The sequence below is a fragment of the Talaromyces marneffei genome, chromosome 1 (genome assembly GCF_009556855.1).
Source record: "Talaromyces marneffei chromosome 1, complete sequence".
Classification (NCBI taxonomy): Eukaryota; Fungi; Ascomycota; class Eurotiomycetes; order Eurotiales; family Trichocomaceae; genus Talaromyces; species Talaromyces marneffei.
The window spans coordinates 4,847,337-4,862,309 of record NC_072348.1 but is presented as its reverse complement, the minus strand read 5'-3'; the positions used below and the strand labels follow the sequence as shown (position 1 = coordinate 4,862,309).

Here is a 14,973-nt window from a genome sequence, read left to right as displayed (position 1 = left end):
TCCGCCTGGAGAATGAGACTGAAGTAAGAACGAAAACCATTATGATTACTAGCAATGCGAGTGTCAAGGAGGAGGCTATAAACATTTTTTTGTTTTATATATCTAGGCGACCACGTAAGCTGAGCCTGGTACGAAGCATGTGACAAGACATTGAAGCCTAAAAATGATGCAGTCATTGCTCGCAGGTCCTCACATTCGATTTTGTTAAAGTCAACCCAAACCAGAACGCCAACGCTGATGCAAATATTCCTGTTGCCTGAAGTCTATTTCTTGATCAACAGATAAACGTAGTCGATCCTCAAGGGGACAAGCTTGTTGTATGGGCCATCCATGTACAGCAAAAGACCACCGAAGGAGACAAAGACGGACCTGAAAAATAACACCGTTAATCAATAATACGCAGAATTGAATGAAAATAAAAGAAAGGAGCGTTGTCATACATATTTCCCTGAGTAGAACCTTCCTCGAATCGATAGACTTTTCCATGGCAGACATAGTCATACTCATTGGCAAGAGTATGCTCGCCCATACCAACATCTCTCCAACCACCTCGACCCGCGCTGGCATCTTCATCCTTTCCGTCCAGAGACAGGGTCGAGGCTAGAGCCATGGAGAGCGATTCGCCGACTGCGCAAGGGTACAGTTCCGTGTTCACATCAAGTGTGAATGTGGTCAAGTTGTCTGTTGATGTACAGCTGATACGAGAAACGCGATCATATTTCTGCGAGTTTATCGAGGTGATTGTGAAAGTGTCTTCAAAGAGCTGAGCGTCCGACATTTTGGCTGGATTAAAGGCCCGAGCGCGAATGAAACGACTATTTTGATCGATGTATGTATAGCTCCGGTAGGTAATGTAAAAGATGTCGTCGCTCAAAAGCGGAGATAATGGAAAGATTGGGTTGGCGCAAACCGAACGGTGTAGGTACGTAGTTGTTTCGGCATAGAGAGCTTTGAAGCTTTTTTTCTTTCCCGCTCAGAAAAGCCTTAGCGCGACAACGGAGCTGCCCCGCATCATCATTGGCTGCCGTAAATATAAAACTTTCTAAAGTTCATCATCACACTCAACTTACAGGGAGATTAAACAACAACAAAAATGTCATTTCGCAAGCGGAATGTAGGTATCTCCACAGGCGCAAATGGGGCTGCCTCGCCGACAACACCAGCCTCGCAACCCGCTGCTGTACCAGCGAACGATACTCTTTCTGGAGTGCGACCATCTCCAGATGATGGACGACCAACGACGTCAACGGGCTCTCGTTCTTTGGACAATTTACTGGCTGGCCATGCAGGGTTACCGCTTGGAAAAATACTCCTGATAGAAGAAAACGGGACTACAGACTTTGCAGGCGCATTGCTACGTTACTATGCAGCTGAAGGAGTCGTTCAAGAACATAAAGTGCATGTCGTTGGCCCTGGGGAACAATGGGGCAGAACTCTTCCAGGACTTATTGGGTCTGCGGATTCTCTAGACGAAAAAGTTAGTAGAAGGAAAGAGGAGAAGATGAAGATTGCTTGGAGGTATGAGCGGCTAGGGGAATTTGGGACAGGAGTTGCAGGGTCAAGAGGTACTATTACTCTAAAAAGTGCTTGATATATCTTCTTTTACTGACCTTTCTTCTCAGCACCAGTGGCTGCTACGAATAATACAACACCAGCGCCACCTGGCGCGAAACAAGAGGCTTTTTGCCATGCTTTTGATTTGACCAAGAGACTTACGCATCCGTCCCTGGCTACTGTCGACTATATACCTCTTACTCCTCAGCGAGGATCGCCCTTGTCGTCGATAATGCAAAAGCTACAACTCAACATTACGAGCAGTCCACCCAATACCGTACATCGAATTGTGATTCCTTCGCTTCTCAATCCTGCTGTCTACCCTCCTGAGACAGGCCAGCCTGAATATCTCCTCCGGTTCATCCACTCTCTCCGAGCACTCCTATCGAATAACTCATACAACATAACCGCCATGATCACGATACCACTATCTCTGTACCCGAGATCAACCGGGCTCATCCGCTGGGTTGAGATTCTATGCGACGGCGTGGTTGAGTTGTGCCCATTCCCCCATTCCTCCGACGCAATAGCCACGTCGGGCGCAGCGACAGCGCATGAGGAACCACCTCAGGGAATGCTCAAGACGCACAAATTGCCTGTCCTACACGAACGTGGAGGTGGTAGCGACCAGAATATCGGCGAGGATTGGGCCTTTACGTTGAGTCGACGCAGGTTCGAAATCAAGCCGTTCAGTCTTCCTCCTGCGGAAGGCGACAATGAAGCTCAACAGGCACCGAGTGATAGTAAAATGCCTAAGAAGGCCGATCTTGAGTTTTAAAATTCAAGAATTGACTTCGATTGAAATCTATCGAGCTCGCTCTTCTTCGTATTGTTCTTCGCGGTACATGTCGTCTAGTTCGATCTGCTCGGACATTGCAGGGCCGGTGAATGTCATGGTGCGCAAGTATTCTGGGCCGTATGAGCCCCGGCCGCTACGTCGGGCTCCTCGAATTCGGTTTCTAAGTCCGTCGCCCAGGCAAGATGAGAGCGCAAACCATGCTGTTGAAGGTAAGAACGTGAAGCATATACTCCGTGGACAAAGTGGAAACTGACCTAACATAGCCAAAAGCGGCAATACAAACAGTAATATCACGATCCAAATAATGTCCATGTTTTAATTATATTGCTTCAGGGATGCTGAGAATTAGGAAATTCAAGTTGCTCGAGGACCTACTGCAAGTTGAAGGCTTGAAGCTGAACTGTCGAAGCTCCGCAGTCCCGAAAAGGTTAAGCGCAACTTTGGATTTTTGGTCTTTAGTTCTCCGCTTCCGCCAATTTTTTTCTTCCACTTCCCTCACCTCAACAACGCGAAGAAAATATTTTCCCTAGCTTTGCTGGTCAAAGCAGGGGTTTTTTGATACAGAGTAAGTTTTTTTCCTTGCCTTTACTCCCTTTGTGATCGTCAGCATGATTATTTCTATACAAATCTGTCAATCCCCTGAAGCTCGTTTTTATCTCATCAAAGAGCACCATGTGACTGAGAAACGTATTTTTTAAATGATTTAACGATTCTTCCTCTTTTGTTACTCATATTTGCAAGTTATTTATCAATTACTAACAATTTGCAAAGGTAGATCCTCCGAATAGTTTCCAAAATGGCAGCTGAAGTTCCGCTTCCGATTCCAATCTCCTTCGTGTCTGGCCGCTATCTAATTTTCTCGGCTGAGGCTGCGACGTATTTAAGAAAAGAATATAATATATGTGGTGTTTTGATGGGCACATTACCTCAAGTCCCGCAACAAAATGTTTTCCTTGGTATTCCCGTCGAGCTCATGCCCGAGGAAGCAAGACTCTTGGTAGAGAAGAAAGTAGCACGCATTGTCGATGGCCAAAGGTATCACAATGATAGTATGCGATCACTCCTGGAAGGAGACAAAATCAAGTACTTGCAATCCCTTCAACGAGAAGGTCGGAATGTGTCCCAAGTCAAGTCGAATAGGAAAGAGCAGCAGCGGGAAGAATCTTTGAGAAAGGCGGCACAGAAGAGAAAAGCCCAAGCAGCCACAGCGGCTGAAAAGGAAAATACAGAAAGCACCGATGATATGCTCTTTGAACCTCCGGCACGCCCAGCTAGTTCCATGTCGAACGCGAGCTCTACCGCTCAGTTATCGACAATAAGCATCACACCTGCCATCACATACCCTCTTATCCCCTACCAACCTTCTGCAAAATACGAAATGCCTCTGCCAGAAGTACCCGCCTCTTATCCCGTGTACGCCCATCTCCATTCCCACGGATATTTCCTTTCTCCAGGATTGAGGTTCGGGTGTCAATACATGGCTTACCCTGGCGACCCACTTCGTTTCCATTCGCACTTTTTAGTGTATGGATTTCATAGAGATCAGGAGTTGAATCTCATGGAGATTGTATCTGGTGGTCGACTTGGTACTGGTGTTAAGAAAGGGTTTCTTCTGGGTCATGCCGTTGACCCGGATGATGCCTCCTCTGAGGTTCGTACGTTTAGTATTGAGTGGGCAGGGATGTGAGCTGTCACCATCACGGAGTTTGAAGATATCATATTTCTCCCTCGATGACGGCTCAAGTTATGCGCTGGATTGCACCCGTCGCCAATTCGCGTCCAACACCATTCACTATCTGTGTCCTTCCATGGGACTACTTGCACATGGCAATCATTGATCTTAGTGCTGGTATCCTAGCGACGAGATCACCAGTCAAGCCATCGCGATGACGGTCGGCCTGTCGACCAAGAAGGACGCAGACACAAACTGTTCATACGCCCGGTGTACTTATCACTACAAGGGTCATATGTGTTCATTCTTGTATAAAGATTACCTCTACAATGCTGAGCTTCTAGCTGCATTGTCATTGAATTCAACAGTCATTGACTGTACACACTATGTGAGACAGTCTAAGTCATGAAGATTAAAAGCCATGACTACTTACATATCTGCAATCAAATCAAACGCTTTCCTTCTAGCGGGTATATATCTATCGATTCTTCCTATATCTAAGTAAAGATAACTTCTGTAATGTCTTTGACACCGCTGTCCACACAATGTAGTTCTTGATGTCCTGTTGCCATTATTCATCCGTCACCCAAGGTGTAGTTCGGAACCAACTCAATACTTGATCTGTCTTGTTTGGATTTGTCACCTCATATGGTTGCTGTAAGGAGGATGTTTAGGAGCACTGCTTTCTGTCGCAGTGACTATTGTATATGTTGTACATGGCTCGTGCCTCATACCGGCTCGAAGAGAGGGTATATGTATGGGCCGCATGCACACGCGTGCTGTGATAAAAAGTCACTGGTACATCGCCGCTGGCCGGTCCCGAATTGGCGACGATAGGTCGGGAAAGACATTTCTCTACAAGGTCTCCGAATCATTGTAGTAAATGAAAATTTGAGTCCGTTATCCGTCTCTTGATCAGATATAATCAATGTTTCTCCACTTGAACTTCTTATTCGCACGATCGACCGGCCGGTTTTCGAATTGACTTCCATGTAACTCAAAGACGAAATCCTTCGGTTTCTCTCCTTCCGGCTTTTCATTACTTTCTCCGGCTGATGGTTGTACCGGCGTAGACGGAATAGTGAATCGGAAGACGGTATGCTCTTTGGGTATCGCTGGACAGAGTATCAATAACCCATATCGGTCATAAGTAGGGGAGATGAAATAGGAAACTCACTCTTGACGACATCCTTTTCCGTCACGACAACAAACGTAAACTTCGTATCCCTAACCACAATCCCCTTCGTGCCAACCCTGCCCGCGCATCGACTGCGCACAACCTCAACCTCCGCACCATGATAATCAGCGCTGACCAGCTTACTACCATGGGCCTGCCCACTTATCACCAGCGGTCTGTTGTTGTTGCTGTTGTTGTCTTTGTTATTCGCAATCTTCTCTATACCCAACACCTCATGCATATACTGCACCCATAAACCATGCAAGCCCTTGAAAACCTCATACTTGCATTCCTCTTTCGACAGGTCGTATAGCCCCGACACACGTTTTTGCCGCGCAGAGAGGGGCCGAGGGCGTTGCTTTCGGTAAAAGTATTCCTTTTTCCGGAGTCGTTGCAAACGACGGCGAGAGCGGTTGTCGGCTGGTGTAGGTGATGTTGGGCGCAGGTAGAGTGGTTTTTGTTTTATGCGCTCGGTGAAGAGTTGCTCGGCTGTGTCGGGGGAGTGGGCGCGGGAGAGGAGGTCTTGGGCTATGTGGGGTTTTGAGGTGGACATTTTGTGTTTATTTATAGAAATGGAACAGATTCAAGTGATTTCGCTTTGTATCATTGGGAGGGTGTGGCCAGTAAGTGTTGTCGGGTTGTCGACTCTCAGGCAGTTACAGTAGATGAGGTAAATTAAATTTTGAGCTCCGGGATCGATAAGCTCTTATCGCCTAACTTACTGACACATTCTTATCTTATCGCTCGTCCTTAAGTTGTGCTAGTTATAGTTACACCAACTGGATGACAACGAGCAAAAAGCATCAGAAGCATCAAGAACGTCATTTACGTAGAGTGATGTGCCTTGAAAAATGATATCATCAGTTCACAATGAGACCCATGTGCCAGTCAAGGATCCAACCGAAATATTCAATTACCTCGGTCAAAGACACGAACCCCGCATGAACCTATCATATGTGCCCATGATCTACTTATACAGGCGGATGAATCTTCTTCTAGGGAATGCTTAGTTACACTTAACGATATCTTGAAAGCGATCATTGAATGTAGATAGCACAACATGGCTCACGAGACCTTTGAATCTCTGCCTCCATTTCCAGATGACATTCCAACCATGCCGCTGGTTCGCCTATCTCTGGCAAAACTTCTTCAGCACGATGGCGAAGAATATCGGCAATTTTGTCGTGCATGCGAGGATATCGGATTCTTTTACTTGGATCTCCGCAACCAAGAACTGGGTAACTCAATCCTCTCGGATGCTGATGAGCTATTCAGAATCAGCGAGCAATTATTTGCGCTAGACCTACAGGAAAAGTCCAAGTATGACCATAGCAAGAAGAGGTCCTATTATGGCTACAAACCCCTTGGAGCGGGTCAGGTTGATGAAAAGGGGAATCTTGACAGTGTCGAATTTTACAACGTGAGTCTGTTCTCGTTCTTCGCTTTACTGCAAATTGTCTGACATAGACAGATTGCCAAAGATGATCTTTTCGCAGTAATGGAGCCACTACCACAACCAGACGTTATTCAAAACAACAAAGACAGATTGAAGTCGTTTGTTTCCAATGCTCACGCCATCGTCAGGCTTATCCTCGATCTCCTGAATGAGCATCTACAGCTCCCTCCGTCCACCCTAGCAAACATGCATCGCTTCGACCATCCCAGCGGCGACCAAATACGTATGACGAGATCTCCACCACAGCCGATGAACGACGAAGTCCCACGAATTACCGGGCATACTGATTTTGGCAGCGTCACTGTCCTTTTCAATCGCCTCGGTGGTCTCCAAGTCCTCCCTCCAGGCCAAGACGCAGAGTGGAAATGGGTCAAGCCTCTCCCTGGACATTGCATAATCAATCTCGGCGATTCTCTAGTCAAGTTTACAAATGGCCTATTGCGTTCGAATATACATCGAGTTATTTCTTCGCCAGGTGCACAAGCAGGATCAACAAGATATAGCTTGGTCTATTTCTCGCGGCCGGAAGATGATGTTCTTTTGAAGAGGTTACAAGGGTCGACTGCCATTCCTCCGTTGCCGGACGGTGTGGTCGAAGAAGATGTGAACAGCAAGGATTGGATTATACGTCGTGCTTTGGCGAGACGTACGAATCTTCACGATAAAGTAGATTGGGAGAGTTCAAGAGGGACAGAGCAGATCAGTCGACGGATTAAATTGTAGCTCTCTCGATAGGACTTCCTATTTGAAACGGAACATGAGTATAAGCCAACATCAGCCGCTTTTCTCGTTGCTCTAGATAGCTCGATACCGGAAACTCCTTTGATACTGATACAAACGATGCTGCGCTGATTGGTTCATGGCATGTGATCCGACCAAGGAATCGGCCGTTTGCATAACTTCCTCTTTGGGACGTTTGTTGCGATCTTTTCCTTCGCTCTTTCCTCGTTTGTTTGAAACAGAGTGAGCCATCACATGACCTTGTTTAAAGTTGATAGTCTATCTCCACATGCTTGTCTTTATCATTTCCATCTCAACTCTTACCTACAGTGGAACCTGGATATACTGTACCCCTGGGCGCATTTCAACTTCACTCTGTGGGTGGGGTCCGCGCCATTGGATGTTCGTTTGTCAACCCCCGGATTATTTATTTGTTGATGCCTTATCTGGTCTAATATAGAGGCATGTTATTGGACGAGCGTTGCTAGATCTGGTTCTGGAAGCTTGTTTCATCTGATATCGAACACGCAGCGCCTATCAGCTCCCCAGATTTTGATTGCTATTAAGCTCATGAACCTTGGCTTCGTAAACTTTGGGTCTATGATTGAATTGGAGGACGTTCAACCATGTCTATTTTCTCGTCGATTCCATTATCTTCCTATCCAAGGAGCTCCACAAGCTGCAGACCATGGACAAAATGCAATCACCAGCTAGCTTACCTTCGATCCCCGTACTTTGACCGAAATCGAATTGAAAATGAAATAGTCAAATCTACTTTCACATGTAAAACAATCTATCCTCCACAACGTCTCTTATCTCAAACGCCAATCCGGGCTCCAATCATGTGCCTAGGATATATCTCGATATGGAACACTTTTGTCTCACTCTCCCCCTGACATCAAATCCCCTGAAGTTCCTCTCCGTTTGTCAGGGGAAGATGGCACCGTTTCCTTGATATGAGATATGGCGTGATATCTAGAGGATGAGAAATTCGAGATCAACCCGAGATCTATAAAAACCATTCCTCTCCTTGACCTTGATCCTCTTCAGCTCTCATGTCAGGTCTCATCTAAACTCTACAAGACATCAACTTCTCATGATCTTGGTTTTTCTTGGACTCTCAGCAGGCCATCTTTTCTTCTCATTTACTCTTGGATGCACCGCTACGGCAGATTTGGGATATCTACCTGGTATCTGTTCGATTGAGAGACATATCAAGGCCAGTATCACGGGCTTGATAAAATGGCGGCAGCCGGTATGTCTTCAGCCTCATCGGGAAGAAGTTCCGTTGAGCCAGCTAACATGTCGAAGATACAACAGTGGAGAGACGCTTTACGCCTTTCATTGTGGCACACAAGTCAAAGATCTTGCCTCTACTGGGGGATGAGAAAATCGCAGATAAGCTTGAAGAAGAAGTCATTGATGAGGACATCCATCAGTATGAAAGACTCCATAATCAGCCAGCAGGGTATATGTTAAATGCTGATCTCGACACATATGCTCCATAGCTAACGTTTGGGCAGTATTAATGCTCGACTCAAGCCTCATCAGCTTGATGGGGTTTCGTTTCTCTCTTGGCTTCGGAAGAATAATGCCCATGGTATTCTCGCCGATGAGATGGGCCTGGGGAAAACCCTTCAAATTCTCTCTTTCTTCCAACTCATCAAGAACAATGGAAACGATGATCGTCGACCCTTCATCGTAGTCTGTCCAATGAGCGTCCTCGCAAATTGGCAGATGGAGATAGAAAATTGGACCAGTCTCAAAGCCATAAAATGGTACGGAAACTACGAAAAAAGAAAGTTTGAGGCACAAATGGTCAAAAACCAAGGTACGGCAGGTTTCCTTTCTATTTTATTTTCCGTCGTTCTTGGGTCTAATATATTTTCCACATCTGCAGACTTTGATATCGTCCTTACTACGTATGAAACTGTTGTTACGGACAGTTATAGGTTCTCCCGTATGGGGCCATGGGAAGTGGTTGTCCTAGATGAAGGGCACCGCATCAAGAACTTTATAACAAAGTTATCCACAAGTGTGAAAAGGCTAAAGACTAGACAGCGAGTCATTCTTACGGGGTAAGGGTGGCGTTTTCCACTTGAAACTTAGCATAGTTCGATTCAATGCTGACTTCTCAAAGTACCCCGATTCAGAATGATCTTTCTGAGGTCTGGTCGTTATGCCAATGGCTTTATCCGGAGATTTTTGTCAAGGAGACGCTACAGCATTGGAAGGAAGCCTTCTCACTTTCAGATGGGAGTATCGATACTCTATTTCTCGAAGATATTAGAGAGTTTCTTGGAGTCATCATGCTTCGACGATTGAAGCAGTCGACATCAGCAGGACAAGAAATCCCGGCGAAAAAGGAGATCATTCTTCATCTGCCCTTGACTCAAGAGCAGAAAGCACTCTATCTGGACGTTATCACTGGACGGAGTGACTTTGTCAAAGCTTCTACCTATGAGAATGGCAGCTATTCAATGGAGACGCCACCACCGAGTCCAAGCAGTGAGAGTTTCAATCAGTCCCAACCCACAAGCCAAAAAATATCAGAGAAGGGATCAGGACGGTCAGTGACGAACGTACTCATGGAACTCAGAAAAGTAAGTCAACTGTCTAGTGCCTAAGAGCTCATTCGAAATTCACGTGCTAACTGTAGATCAGATATGTGTTCATCCTCTTCTCGTGGATACCATGGAAAGGGGAAATGACGACGCTGACGTGATGATCCGAGAATTAGTCCACACCTCGTCCAAATTCATTGCACTAGAGAGACTCCTTGATCATGAAGTTATCCAAAACAACAAGAAAATGTTGATCTTCGCAGGCTTCGACTATGCATTGGATTGCTGCCAGTCACTCTTACACGCCATGAACATCTCCCATCTTCGACTGGATGGCAACACACCTTACGCTATGCGGAAGTTGAATGTTCATCGCTTTCAGAAACAAGATAAACATCGGGTATTTGTCATTGCGATGAGGGCTGGGGGGGAGGGTATTACTCTTACCTCAGCAGAAGTTATTGTTTTCATGGATTTCGACTGGAACCCGTCGATCATGGCCCAGGCAGAAGCCAGGGCGCATCGAATCGGACAGACCAAAGCTGTGACGGTTGTGAAACTATGCACTCGGGGTACAGTCGAGTCGCAGATGCTTGAGCGCCTGAATAATAAATTATATCTGGCTTCGAAGGTTGTTACAGATGTTGCTGCTGCTGCTGTAAGCTCCGAGTTGTCCGTGGGGGATTCTTTGGAATCCGATGACATATTCATTCGTCGTTTGATATCTCACCGTTGCGATTCAGTAACTGTGGATTCATTCAGTGCCGATGATTTGATTGAGATGAACTGGGACGAAATTGTGAATTACTTCCAACATACAAATGATGTTGAGGATTACGAGCCTATGTCGCCTGTCAGCTCTCCGCCTTCTCCAGGTGCAGATTCATTCAATGAGCAGGAAAAACATTGGTTATCGCAGAGTACAAGCATCAAAACTGGTATGTTCAACGGAACGGTATTTCAGCGTCCTCGGGCGCAATTAAAAGATAGCCTTCCAGAAAACACGGATCCCTCGAAAAGACGCTTGGAAAAAAATCGAACAGTATATGACCCAGAGATTGACTACTTTATTGACAAAGAATCGACTATGTGTAATTACGGCCAGGCTGGGCCTACATTGACAAAAGGCTTCACTTCGACAGTCAACGCGGTTGGGAGGATTGAGTTCAAGCACCTTAAGGTAGGTCGATTAGCATCCATATGCAATTTCAATGAGCAGGCAGTCTTGCATCTATACAAATGAATATCCTATACTAACTCGTCATGAAAACAGTCATGTCTGATCTGTGGGAAGACACGCAACTTGGAGGAGTGCACTTACTGTCCTCGAGCATATCACGAAGGATGCGCGAACCAGGAAAGAAACGCTTCCAAAAAGAACCCTTTCAATAACAAAGTTTGCCCACATCATCGTTGCAGAAAATGTGGTCTGACAGCCAACAACGCTGGAGGTCTGCTTTTGGCTTGCACCAAGTGTCCAGGCGCTTACTGTATCGATTGTGTTGACTTAGATGCTATCAAGTCAATAGGCCACAACATTCTGGAATTCGAAGCCATAGGGTACGAGTCGCCACGATACATCCACCACATCACATGCGGAGATTGCTTGGAAAAGGGGCAAAAGAGCGAGCGCAAAAGAACCGTGAATCCCAGTGACTCTCGGGTATTTCGAAGTATGAAGCGCACTCGCGGATTTGACTTTGAGTAGTTGTTGACATCTGAGGTTTATCTTGGACTATCATCCTTAAACTACAAAGGCTGTTTACTTTTTTGGTGGTTCAGATATGCTGGTCGACAATTCAGGTACTAATTTTCAAGGAAGATGTTTTACAGTGATTTTGTCACGATTTATGGCTGTGTTGATGAATGTGAGAGGTCATGTATTCGCTTGGAAAGAGTCAGTGTTTACGATTCTAGGATATCAATGTCAATGATGTTGTCATGTTGAAATAGTATTAGTCTCGAGATCAAATCCAGACAAGTTTTGATACACTCCATAATTTCAATTGCTTGTATTGTTTCATTGTTCTTTTCATCCTTACTGCGTAATACGTATACATATCCACCGCCCGAAAGGATCAAAGCTGATACTCAAAGTGGCAATTGGGTCACATGACCCATCATTATTGACATCTATTTGAATATTGATAAGTAACTAACTAGTCAACTCGCAGTTCGAATGTTCGTTGCTCCAAGCTCAATTGGGGCCATTAGTTAAGTTAGGGCTTCGAGCTGAGTCAGCGGGGATATAAAAAATACGAGGCCATAATCTGGGGAGTCAGAAAAAAACTCAAAAAGCGTCCTATTCGGTACCAGAGTGTCGGTATCCAATGTATTAATGCTTTTAAGTTGCTAGGATGCGAGGTAAGGGGTTGTAGTAACATTGGGGTCGGACCGGTTCCCAATATAACTTACAGCCCCGACGTCTGACAGTACAGTCAGAACTTAGTGAGCTTCAATCCGGATAAGTGTTTTTCAGAAAGTCCCTAGGGCCGTTGGGAGGAGTATTATTTGCGTAATTAAGCACTAACCTACGCAATAGTAATACTATCTACGTAACTAAGAGAATCCTTCCGATGATCTTAAGATTTGGGCTGATCCTTCGAGATCCTGGCATCCTGCTCGTGTCCCGAGACATTTAGTTATACTTAATTATAGCACGGAATCTAGTACTCATTCAGCTATAAACGCCTAGTGTGATTACGGAGTATCTATTTGTTTAATAGGAGCTGTTATAGTGTAACGTTCTTAGGCGCTGCAGTAGTGTATAGAACAATACAGATACATGTACGTATGTACACATAAAACGCCGAATCAAATACGGAACACTGTCAATCCTTTCCAAAAAACTGTATGAATTAGGTCGTCGAAAAGAAAAAGACCAAAATCAAGTTTTGCAAAGGTGATGGTCCAATATAGCAAAGTTATAAGTCCTCCTTATAGAGTACGGAGTAACAGCACGAATTAGGTGCCTACCTCCTAACCCTTTTCAGCATTTTGACAGCAAGCTCATATGTCTCGTTCTTAGCTGCTGTAGAGACTTCACCAGTCAGTTTCTTATCGAACGCATGCCCACATCCCTTCATCCTGCGAATTACGACCTCTCTGCCAGTAGTATGCCCTTCGCTCTTTACTCTCTCAGCTAGCTCTTCTGCCTCTCGCGCCGATTGATCCAACTCGCCTGTAACCACCAGCACGTTGGCCGGCAAATTGGACGTATCCGCAAATACAGGCGAAATTCTTGGATCGCGAGGATCCATCCCTCTGAGATATGATTCTCGGAAGATCCTAGTCCAAAATGGCGAGCGTTCCTTCCCACCTACTACGGGAGCTTTCCTCAAACCCGGGTCCTGGAGAAGATTCGTCGCAGGATAGAATGTTATAAGCGATTGGAATGTTCCGCGGGGAAGTGTCGTAGAGGCAGCAGAAAGCGCCAGAGTGCCACCCGAAGAAAATCCAGATATGGAGACTTGCGAGGCCTGGTACTCGCTTGGGTGATCTAGCACATATTTCACAGCATCCTCAACATCGTTGAGCGCGGCTGGGAACGGGTGCTCAGGGGCAAGACGGTAATTGACATCAAGCACCACGTAGCCGGTAGAGCTCGCGACAAATCGGCAGAAATCATCGTCCATACCATGAAGAGGTATCGCGAGGCCGGAGCCATACAAGTTTATGAGAACAGGGGCTGGATTTGAACTTCCAGCCTCTGCAGCATGTGGCTTGTAGACATGGACTTTGATAGAGTGGCCCTTATCGCGAGATGGGATTTGTATCACATCATCAGGCCTCGGCCTCAACGGCAAGCCGAGTAGTTTGATCAGGACCCGCGAAAAGGTGACGAGAACCTTTAGATACAAATAACGTAACAAGCCAGGCATTGCCCCCCGCAAAACAGTTTAGTTGATTGTAGTAGAAATTGCCCGCAAAGGCCGTTTTTATGATGATTTAGGCAGCACGGTTTTGGGATGACTCAGATCCGGAGATGTACGGCAGTCTATAGTTACGTTGTATTCATAATTCGTATTTCCCTGGAATTAGTAAAGCTCATAGCTAGTATATTAAGAAGCTTACTACGTATCTTTATTTATATTTCTAGATAAAGATAAAAAGTTACAAGGTACTATATTAAAGAAGAGATTATCATTTATCAATTTCGCTAAGGATAGGATATAAGTCTAATCTTCTCCACTAATTGATTAAATAGACTTAAGAGGTCTTTTTACAGATGTGAAAGTGCTCAGGCCGTGTATCTTATTGGGTAGCGGTCAACGAGAAAACTAAACTTGGAGGAGAGAATAGAAGACTAGGATTGAGTTGAGCACTGGAGCCATATATATAGACACCAGGCACGTGAGTTCATACTATCTAGTTGTTACCTACAAAGATTCAGGCATGACCCGTAAACAAAGGATATTGACGGGAGTTTCCAGGACAAAGCCCCAAGGCGCGTACGACTGTCACACAGACATCAGTTGAGTCAGTATTGTTGAATATCTCAGTGGTTGTGATGTTCCAATACAGATGTGGGTCTGTGTATATACGATGAGTACTCCGTACTACTACAGAGTATGTAGTTATATAACCAGGCTTACCAAGCTCAAACTAGTCTTGCCTAACATGACCGGTCACTCCAAGATGTACCCTATTAACACCTCTATACGCGAAATCAACAACAATTCCTGGTTGATTGCAGATAGTTGATCGCTTAGTCGCCAGCAAACAGTCTCCCAGTCTGGCCTCATGGAGCGATGAAAATGGCGCTATTTTTGTTCTTTCTAACGCCTCTGCTCCAATTCCCGAAACAAGGCTACTTCCGGTCACAAGTGAACTCCAGAAAGTTTATGACACAGGCGATGCCTCGGCAGTCTGGCGCGTTGGAGAAGCTTTTATCAAATTAAAAGATCTCATTACACCAAATGCAACAAGAGAGCATGCCACCTTACAATACCTACAGGATAAACATCCGCTTGACTTTAACATTCCGGAGGCCTACTACTATGCAGACCTGGGTAAGCGGTATTTGATTAT

The 14,973-nt window shown here is 45.5% G+C and overlaps 8 protein-coding genes across 8 annotated transcripts; 4 read left to right on the top strand and 4 right to left on the bottom strand.

The window, feature by feature from the left end:
* Window positions 1-263: 263 nt before the first annotated feature.
* Window positions 264-778, bottom strand: EYB26_001788 (uncharacterized protein; the record flags this gene model as incomplete). Its single annotated transcript, XM_054261096.1, has 2 exons — window positions 264-369; window positions 441-778. 2 exons carry the CDS (start codon window positions 776-778, stop codon window positions 264-266), a joined length of 444 nt encoding a protein of 147 aa, XP_054117071.1.
* A 315-nt stretch (window positions 779-1,093) lies between these two features.
* Window positions 1,094-2,332, top strand: EYB26_001787 (uncharacterized protein; the record flags this gene model as incomplete). Its single annotated transcript, XM_054261095.1, has 2 exons — window positions 1,094-1,565; window positions 1,623-2,332. 2 exons carry the CDS (start codon window positions 1,094-1,096, stop codon window positions 2,330-2,332), a joined length of 1,182 nt encoding a protein of 393 aa, XP_054117070.1.
* Window positions 2,333-2,359: 27 nt separating this feature from the next.
* Window positions 2,360-2,665, bottom strand: EYB26_001786 (uncharacterized protein; the record flags this gene model as incomplete). Its single annotated transcript, XM_054261094.1, has 2 exons — window positions 2,360-2,553; window positions 2,608-2,665. 2 exons carry the CDS (start codon window positions 2,663-2,665, stop codon window positions 2,360-2,362), a joined length of 252 nt encoding a protein of 83 aa, XP_054117069.1.
* Window positions 2,666-3,149: 484 nt separating this feature from the next.
* Window positions 3,150-4,040, top strand: EYB26_001785 (uncharacterized protein; the record flags this gene model as incomplete). Its single annotated transcript, XM_054261093.1, has 1 exon — window positions 3,150-4,040. The coding sequence occupies one exon, from the start codon at window positions 3,150-3,152 to the stop codon at window positions 4,038-4,040; it is 891 nt and encodes a 296-aa protein (XP_054117068.1).
* Window positions 4,041-4,940: 900 nt separating this feature from the next.
* On the bottom strand, window positions 4,941-5,755 carry EYB26_001784 (uncharacterized protein; the record flags this gene model as incomplete). Its single annotated transcript, XM_054261092.1, has 2 exons — window positions 4,941-5,140; window positions 5,203-5,755. The coding sequence occupies 2 exons, from the start codon at window positions 5,753-5,755 to the stop codon at window positions 4,941-4,943; spliced, it is 753 nt and encodes a 250-aa protein (XP_054117067.1).
* Window positions 5,756-6,262: 507 nt separating this feature from the next.
* EYB26_001783 (uncharacterized protein) lies at window positions 6,263-7,381 on the top strand (the record flags this gene model as incomplete). The annotated part of the gene is made up of 2 exons (XM_054261091.1): window positions 6,263-6,622; window positions 6,674-7,381. 2 exons carry the CDS (start codon window positions 6,263-6,265, stop codon window positions 7,379-7,381), a joined length of 1,068 nt encoding a protein of 355 aa, XP_054117066.1.
* Window positions 7,382-8,620: 1,239 nt separating this feature from the next.
* EYB26_001782 (uncharacterized protein) lies at window positions 8,621-11,650 on the top strand (the record flags this gene model as incomplete). Its single annotated transcript, XM_054261090.1, has 7 exons — window positions 8,621-8,633; window positions 8,690-8,846; window positions 8,902-9,209; window positions 9,279-9,456; window positions 9,519-9,981; window positions 10,043-11,122; window positions 11,216-11,650. The coding sequence occupies 7 exons, from the start codon at window positions 8,621-8,623 to the stop codon at window positions 11,648-11,650; spliced, it is 2,634 nt and encodes an 877-aa protein (XP_054117065.1).
* A 1,264-nt stretch (window positions 11,651-12,914) lies between these two features.
* On the bottom strand, window positions 12,915-13,823 carry EYB26_001781 (uncharacterized protein; the record flags this gene model as incomplete). Its single annotated transcript, XM_054261089.1, has 1 exon — window positions 12,915-13,823. One exon carries the CDS (start codon window positions 13,821-13,823, stop codon window positions 12,915-12,917), a length of 909 nt encoding a protein of 302 aa, XP_054117064.1.
* Window positions 13,824-14,973: the final 1,150 nt, after the last annotated feature.